The 9,037-nt window shown below is 37.1% G+C and overlaps 1 protein-coding gene across 1 annotated transcript; it reads left to right on the top strand.

Annotated features, from left to right (window-relative positions):
* The first annotated feature begins 2,934 nt into the window (after nucleotides 1–2,934).
* Nucleotides 2,935–6,099, top strand: LOC145230146 (uncharacterized). The gene is made up of 3 exons (XM_080095525.1): nucleotides 2,935–3,809; nucleotides 4,383–4,495; nucleotides 4,902–6,099. The coding sequence occupies exons 1-3, from the start codon at nucleotides 3,020–3,022 to the stop codon at nucleotides 5,601–5,603; spliced, it is 1,605 nt and encodes a 534-aa protein (XP_079951651.1). The 5' UTR covers nucleotides 2,935–3,019; the 3' UTR covers nucleotides 5,604–6,099.
* Nucleotides 6,100–9,037: the final 2,938 nt, after the last annotated feature.

The raw sequence follows: 9,037 nt of genomic DNA, 5'->3' as shown, positions 1-9,037 counted from the left end.
TATAAAATGCACCAATATTTTTTTCCTTTTTTGTCTCTCTGAAAAGCGCTTTTACTGAAATTGAAAAAAAAGCTGTGTAAACTACGTTGTAAAAAACATTTAAATAAATAAATAAAATGATTGCTCAAATCGGGCCGCCTCGAAGGCATACATAACACTTTATAAGTCATTTAATATGACACATTAAACCTCCCACCCAGCCGTAAGTTCTTTACGTGGTCAACTGGACTTACAATCAAACAACCTCTGCAGCTTTCCCTCGGGAATCAACATGATGATAAATTATTCCCTCATGCTGTGGATTGTCACCGATTCAAAACACTTTGTAACAAAAGTTGCAAGTTTTTACGGGAAACCGGTTTCGAATTGTCGCAATATGCTAAACCGAATCTTTCATGGCAAATGACCACCCATCATAAAACTGATGAGTCACCATTTGTGACGATGTAGTTTGACGTCATACGGCCATGCTGTCCTAATTGGATTTTATTCGTTTTGGTGTTAAAACTTCGACGCGTTTTGATCATAACTTCGCCAACATCTGGTTTGGCCGAAGCAAAAACGAATCCCGAACCCCTACGGAGCGAATGACGTCATTAATGCGTGACGTAATAGCGTGGAGAATTCCCAAAAGCAAGGGAGTTTCATGACGTTTGTTTTTGACATGGTGGTCACTATAAAATGCTATTGTTGATTGCAAAGATATTAAGCTATTATTTTGTTTTGGGGAAATAAAGTCTCATTTGAAAGGGGGTATTTGGGTTTAATACAGGTTGTGGTGGGGATGAAAACTAAATTTGTTAAATATGCAACCTGGTGGACGAAACACTTGTTCAGTATTTTTTTGATAACCGACCAAACATGGAATTCGATACATAACTATTTGTTCAGCCAAAAAACGGTTAATGATGAATATAAATTCATAACTGGGATCGGCCCTGACACGTCCATACAAACCAGCGATCACGACACATTCAGTTCGAAGTCATAGTACGCCAGGCCCATTGAAGGCGTTGTGCCAAATCACGCCGTACCAAGGTAACCAAGCATTCTCGGATTCGAATCCCACCGCAAGCTAGATTTTTCTAGCCTGTGTCTTGCCATATGGGAATGCTTGGGAGGCCGACTTGATTCGGTATCACGCATTTAATAGGCCTGGCGTACTATGATAACTTTCTAAACATACACAAAAAAGTTTTTTATTGTTGAATATTAAAACAAGTCCACACCCGATCCCAATAAACTTGTCCCGACTTGCTACTTTATAGCGACGTGAAAATTTTGTTAGTTTATTGTTTGATGGATTGTTTTTTATAGCATTTTTAGGGTTGGGACCCAGACCGAAAGTACAAGCCCTAAGCCCGGCCCGAAAAGAATTTTAAAAGAACATTTTTAATTTGGTTTAGTTTAATTAAAGCCTGAAATAAAAATTGCGACACAAATAAGGCAGAGTGTAAAGTCAGGCTCGAGTGAAACCAGTTATATTCAAACTTAATCCCGAAACCGAACCCAAATCGTAAAACCTGGCATGACAAACATTTCTGATTCCGAATGTCTGGGCGAAGATGCTTTTCACTTTGGAATTTACTACAAACGAAAAATGATGACATAAAAATGCACAAACCAACAACAAAACATAAAAATGTTAAGACTATAAACTTTAAAGCAGTTTTAAGTGCTAAATATCAGACCGTTGTGAAGATGATTTTTTATGTTAGATAGGGCCACCATATTTCCATCCCCAAAAGGAGGACACATTGTTGAAAAGAACATGAAAAAATAATTTAAGGAACCAAAAAAATAAAGGCCTCAGAAATTAGACGGTATTGATTTATAATTCGGATAAAGTTCACCGTTTATCACATTACCACACAAAAATAACCTTGTTTTTAAAAAATGTAAAATCCACCTGTATTTTAAAAAATAAGCTGAAGATGTATATTTGGCTGTTTTCAAAGGCATAATTGTCACTTATGTAGTTGATAAATCAATAATTCTTTAAAAAGGAGGACATTTGGGCACTTTTTTTCTTGTCCTCGGGGGACAATTTGGAGTTTGTTAAAAGGAGGACATGACCTCCAAAAAGAGGACGTATGGTAGGCCTATGTTAGAAAATACTGAACAAACGTTCCACTTATGGATTGCAAATTTAGTCGGTGTACAGCTGCAAAAAGTACTTTTTAACATGTGATTTTGCTGTTGTTAAGGGTGAAAGAGTTGGTATCCGAGTAAAAAATGAATAAAAAATAAAAGCAATTGATATATTTGCTAAGACAAATAATGAACAATCGTCATGAAAGCGTAATACTTTTCGTCCCAGTGCCCGCATTCCATAAGCATACAGCAACGATAACAAACAATAAACAAAACTGTTCGGTAATAAAGAGAAGAGGGGCTGGAAAAAAGGGCAGTGGCTTGAATCGGAGAGCAATAAAGCAATGCGGCGTGTTCGGTTGGAGGCAGAATCGGTTTTGCGCTGCTGGAGTTATTCCCGCACGGCGCAATTAAAAGACAGAGGCCGCGCATTTCGGTAGAACTAGAAGCCTCGCAGTGTTAGGACACTTGTACAGGAAGAGGAACGACAATGTTATTGTGCACGACACAATAGGAAGGCTAAAGTTAGAGAATGCCACGATTGTTAGAAGATTTTAGCGCAGTTTTGTGATTTTGGCTGCTATATGTGTATTGTTAAAACGGATGTGTCTTTTTTATGGATAGTTTTGTTCGGTTAATATTTTGTAACATATTTGAAACAAAATAGGTTATTTAGTGTGTTTTTTACAAAAGTGTTTTATTTTCATTTTAGTTAAGAGGTGAATTTCAGGAAAAGATTTGTATTTCTTTATGAATTAGTTGCTGTTGTTTATTGTTATACTTTATTTTTTAAACAAATAGTTCCGTAAATTTTGATATAGAATATTGTTAACTTATCTCTTGCTTATTTATTGTTTATTTACAGTGGTATGTGCGATCGTTTTTTATTTTAAATTTTTCTTTTTGAAATTTCACCCACAACAAAATGGCGTTTGCGACTACGTTAAGCTACGACAACAATTCGGCTTTTCCTAAAACGCATCACTACGACAGCAAAGAAAATACTTCCAGCATCTCCCAGGAGGTGTTCATCCCGCAACCCTACCCAGCCTTTTCCGCCATTTCTCGTTCCAACATCGAGCCGATCTCGCATCTTCCCGCGGGAAATCCGTCTGCGGTGTTTCGGCAATCCGGCGACGCATCCCCGGGGTCTGCATGGCCACAGCACCCGCCTTCTAATATTGGCATCCCAGCCCAGTATAAGTACCAGTACGGAGACTTGCCATTGCCTTGGCAGAACCCATCGCCTATTAACTTCAACTTACCAGTGAATTTCTCGCATAATCTTCACACTGGACAAAGTTTCTTCACTTACACAGCGTTTCAGCATCCCCAAGCCGAACTGCATCAAGAACTAGTTTGTAAATGGACAAAGGCAATGACTGGAGGCTTCGATGAAACTGGTGCTTATCAGTACGAATCAAAACCAGTTCATCTCCACGTTCCCGGCGAGCCATGTAACCTAGTTTTCCACAATATGGTTGAACTGGTAGCTCATGTAAGCAGGGATCACGTTGGCGGGCCTGAACAAGCGGATCACACTTGCTACTGGGAAAGTTGCTCCCGAAAAGACAAACCGTTCAAAGCCAAATACAAGTTGATCAACCATATTCGCGTTCACACCGGAGAGAAACCTTTCTTGTGTCCCTACCCCGGCTGTGGAAAGGTATTCGCTCGCAGCGAGAATTTGAAGATTCATAAAAGAACCCATACCGGTACGCATAAATGTTTTGTTTGTTTGATTTGTTGTGCGATTTTTGTTTTGTTTTAATATGACAGGTTTATTTTTAATGGCAGCGCTTTCGGTTGCAGTAATTTAAATGAATCGGCTGACGTTAAAATGTTTATGTTTCATCTAAAAAAAATTGTTTTCTTTGAGCAATGTAGGCAATGTGCTAAAAATACAGTAAAAATATAAACAATATAAACTGTTTTTCTATTTTTCGATTAATCATAATAAAAAAACAAAAACAAAAACAAGTACAGTATAGTTTAAAGTTTTTGGAGTATTTTTTATCTCCAAGGTGTATTTTCCAAATAAGTTAAGTTTTTTGACTTCAAAAAAAAATACCCGACATGCAATTTTATAATTATTATTGCGTCGGGTGCATTAAAAATACCCACATAGCTTAGTTTATTCAACTACCAAAACTGCAATGTCTATCAGTGCCTCTTGGGCCATCGGCAAATTATTGCAGGGTAATTAGGTTTTAGTATTCGGAAGAAAAAACAGGTCACTGCATTTCTACCGAACATCATTGATTTCATGGCGCTGTTTTCTCTTGCAGGCGAAAAACCGTTTTGTTGCGATTTCAAAGGATGCAACCGTCGTTTCGCCAACAGTTCGGATCGCAAGAAACATACACATGTACACACCACTGACAAGCCGTATCTCTGTAAAGTAAGTTTTCATCAAAATGATTTTGTAAATTCTCGTTTAAGTTGCTTTGATCTGAATACTTTTTGAAACAACTTTTTATGGACATGGATTTTAAAAATTGTATTTATACTAAGTTTAGGAAAAATTCAAATTTATATGAATTGCTTATCTGATATCTGCTTATTGTACGGTCCTAAAATTTGTAAACTAAATTGATTGGAAAATTTTTATCAGGACCGAAAAATTTGTAGGAAAATAATTTTTATTTTAACTTGTTCGATTCTAAATTTCAACCAAACTGATTAATAAAAATGCAGTCAAACATACTCGTATACATTGGTGACGTCTTTAATTAATTTCCCCCGAATTAAACAAACTAAAAAGTTTACATTTTGATTTTTTTTATTTCTAACAAATTTATTTTTAGATTTTTGGATGCGACAAAAGTTACACACACCCGAGCTCTCTGCGCAAACACATGAAGTTGCACGAATCCCAAGGTGACATTGTCATCTCATCTGACCTTGACGTTCAACAACCTTCAGAGCCGCATTCCCCCGATACTAACAACAACGTCACCCAAAATATCAACACTTCATTAAACAGCTACGACGACGAAAAATGCTGTGTCACGCCTTCTAGCCAACATCAGCATATTCACGTCATGGAATCGCCGCCTTCGTCATCGGTTTCATCGGCTTCGTCGCCGGCGTCGGCAAACGCTTGTGAGAATCTAAACCTGGACGCTGGTCACGCAACCTTTCCCTATCACGCTTTGAACGACACTGGTTCTCACGAGGTAAAATTTGTCTTGGAGCAAACTAGCGCAGATTCCGCCGACTCTGGGGCCTTCGTAAGCCCGCAGAATTCCTGGCAGAGCCCTGGGGGTCTTCCATCGCTTGGGAATCATGGATATTTCATGCCAAGTACCACAAGTTTAGCAAACGACTCGCAATATTACTATCACCCTTCCCACCAACCAACACAGCACGTTTACGCTAATCAGCTTCCCCCCTACAACAGACCACACCCACCAACTTCAATCACCCACACCCCTGAGTTTGTCCCATTTTCACACACCCTCGTCACTGCAAGCCCTCAAATTGTCCCCCCAGAATCAGTTTTCTAAATCTCACCCCACAAGTTTTTCTGCTGTTTCTCTCCGCCATTTTGAGTTTTCATTGTTTTCGTGCCACACAGTTTTCTGTTGCACTTTCTTGCTGTCCGCAATTCCGCGTGTAGATTTTATGTTTGTGCGACGCCGCCTGTCGCAGTTTCGGGGATACTCCCTCGGGTTTTGACACCTTTTCACTTCACTCTACGATTTGTATGTCGCCTGCGTGAATATTTTTTACCGTATTTTATTCTTGCACCAATGTGCCAACCGCCCCTTGCTACTCGATGCCTTAATTCGCCAGCTCTATAGCCGTAATAAGTCGTGCCAAAAATAACGTGCCTTCGTTGCATAACGGTTCATGCAACGTGCCTATACTTGGATACACGATACTTGCCTTACTTTAAGTGAATTTGGCAACGGCTTTTTTCTTCAGGTTCTTTAATTGTTTGGCGTTTTTTATGTGTGTAAGTTATAATGCTAGGTCTAAATATAAAGCATTGTTTTGAAATGGTTAGTGTTTGTGTTTTTGCGATAAGTTTACCGAGGTAGGGCGAAGTTTTTGCACCAGTTGGTTTCAGAAAATTTTTAGCAAAAAGGACTAGAACGAAATAATTGGCTGATTTCTGCAACTAAAAGGCACACGTTCTTAAAGTTTAAAACTCATAAAGTTATAATTCAAATCTAAGCTCTCACCGTCTATTAGCAAACGTTACAAGTCACTAACAGTTTTGACAACATACTTGAATCAATTAAAAATCAAAAGCGCAAGTGTAACACTTTAAAATTACCCGGTTTTATAGTAGAAGAAAAAAAACGGGCGGTATATCGCTGATATCTAGAAATGCCTAAATTGTTTTGAAACTAGTTTCCTCCTTTCACAACTCAGTGCAAAATTTAACTGGGTGGAATAACATTTATTGGTTTGGTAGGAGTTTGCCATTTCTGTGACGCCAAACACCAGCTGTAATAGAAATGTCAATATAGTGTATTTCCGAAATAGTTTCATAATGTAACATGTCATAGCGGCCTCTCTCACTGCGATTATCGTGTTCTTGCATATCTGCTGCTTATAACAGCCAAATTTGGATCTCATAAATATTTTGCCTTATTTTTACATTTTAAATAAATTGTCATAAAAATACTTAAGTTTAAAGGGAAATAAAACGGTTTAAATAGACGTAAAAAGGGGCCTCTTGCCTCACATCTTTTATCAATCTTTAAATAACTCAAGTGTTTTTAAGCGGACGTAACTAATGTAGCCATATATAAGGGATGATTGCATGAGCATTAGCCGAAACACATGAATGATAAAACATGTCGCTTTTTCCGTCTGTTTGGGCCGTTATTTTCTTGATTAGAATTATGAATACATCCGTGTATAGAACTACCACAATTTTTTATGATGTCAATGCGATATGGTTGTTATACAGGCGAATATAAAATACCCAAATCCCTAAGGTACGAAACACAAACATTTATAATAAATCCGCAAAAAAAGTTGAATCTGCTGATAAGCTTGAATTTCTTTTACACCATTACAAAAATAGGTTTGTAATACTCTTCAAAAAACATTTTTTGAGAAAATTGTCAGTAATTTTTAACGAAAATAACAACTTAAAAAACTCCCGAGGGACAAATAATCCTTTACACTTGCAACGAACGATTTTCACGTAATCTTTGTTTGATAAACGTGAGAAAAGGTACCTTTATTCGCGAGAGCATGACTCCGCAGGGAATAGAGAGAGCGGGCATTGATTTTTGCTCCCCAGACCTGCCTAATAAGCCTGGGAAAAGCAAAACCCGTGAAGGCTTAACGATTTGAAAACAAAAACGTGTTAAACGCTGATTGGTCCGCAGAGCATTGAAAGGTAAAATGGGATTATATACAAGTTTAGGGCGAAAGGCTTGTGGAAAATTTTTTTATCGATTGTTTTTGTTGGTTGCCTTAAATCTGTGGGAAAGTTTAAACTGCGCCATTTTTTAAAAATATTTTTTTATGTCGATTAAACATATTTTTCCTGTTAATGTGTTTTTAATTCGGGTCAAAATTATTTGTAACAAAAAATTATGTCAAATTTCACTGAACCAACAACCAGAAAATGTAAAACAGACAAAAGTTTTTTTTCCGACATAAAAAATATTATTTGGATTGAACATTTAGTTGTTTTACATTTTCCTAAACTAAATAAATACACAACTGAACCCGAATTTAAGCCAACCAAAATAATTAAAACTAATAAAAAAATTCGAAACAATGCCGTTAACATAAAGAAATAAATCCTTTCGACTTCTTATCCACACAATGCACGCAATAGCGATTAGATGTGACGCTTATTAAAATGTTTTGGGATTAAGGCCATGCATGGTTGATTCAGGCAAGTTGACTAAGTTCCAATAAGACGCCGAGCTCATTAAAACGCAGAGTTCTTTGCCCAGTTCTTTCATCGGAGGGCGAATCCAATAATTCCGCCCAAATGGCCGTGATGAATAGGACCAAGGAAAATTTATTATTCCAGCAAAACGCATTTCAAACCCAGCGGGTGCTCACACTGCTCTCATTTTTCTTTCTCTCTTTTCTCTTCTTTGTTTCTTTTATTATCGCCTTCTTGCTGCACTTGCCCCAACCCTGACGTCAACATTCTTTTGTGCCTTTATGACTAACAATGGCCGTTGTTTGCGTTTGCGGATTATTACTTCGGACCGTCTCACACAGCCTTTAAGATATGTTTATTGAGTTTGTATTCTCCAAGCTAAGAGATACAAATCTCCCGCTTGCATAAATCCGACCAACACATATTGACAAGACTCGGACGCAGCAAAACAATGAATCAAAGGACACTAGAATGCAAATCTTGCATATTCTGCTAAGCTTTAATCTTTTGAGTCTTTGATCCTAAAACAAATTTCTGTAAAGCTTTATTAAAGCGAGTTATTTTTCGTTCGCCAAAATTTTTTGCGTTTACTTTGTATTAGAAAAGACATTTTAGCAGAAACAATCAACCCTTACACTTCAATTATTTTGTTTAGTTATCGATACAACGACATTTTCTGTATCGGGGAATATTTATTTCTTAGGTGTACCAACGAATATTTGAAAATTACGTTTTTTAAATATATGAAAAAGCTTAAAAACACTTTTGTTTCAAAACTGCAATCTTTTATTATCAATAAATGTTTTTTTCGTTTCAACTGCGCTTTTAAAAAAAAATTTATAATCTAAAATTCTCCTGAAAGAAATCGTACTTTTTTGGAAGAAACATTTTTTACTCGGCAATAAATGATGATTTTCGAGCAACACAGGCCAGCACTAAAATTAAGCACAAGTCTCTGTGTAAAATTTCGCTCCATAACGTGATTTTAAATTCATATGTAACATTCTTTCTTTGGTCGTTATGAAACGGAAAGGTGAACAAATCCTCGTCACATTCAACTTGTGTAGTTAATCA

Source organism: Phallusia mammillata, chromosome 5 (assembly GCF_965637545.1).
Source record: "Phallusia mammillata chromosome 5, kaPhaMamm4.hap1.1, whole genome shotgun sequence".
Lineage (NCBI taxonomy): Eukaryota > Metazoa > Chordata > Ascidiacea > Phlebobranchia > Ascidiidae > Phallusia > Phallusia mammillata.
This window is presented reverse-complemented; position numbering and strand designations above follow the sequence as displayed.

Coding starts and splice junctions, on each gene's coding strand:
- LOC145230146 (XM_080095525.1), top strand. CDS start 3,020: ATGGCGTTTGCGACTACGTTAAGCTACGACAACAATTCGGCTTTTCCT. Junction 3,810..4,382: donor TCATAAAAGAACCCATACCG/GTACGCATAAAT, acceptor TTTCTCTTGCAG/GCGAAAAACCGTTTTGTTGC. Junction 4,496..4,901: donor ACAAGCCGTATCTCTGTAAA/GTAAGTTTTCAT, acceptor ATTTATTTTTAG/ATTTTTGGATGCGACAAAAG.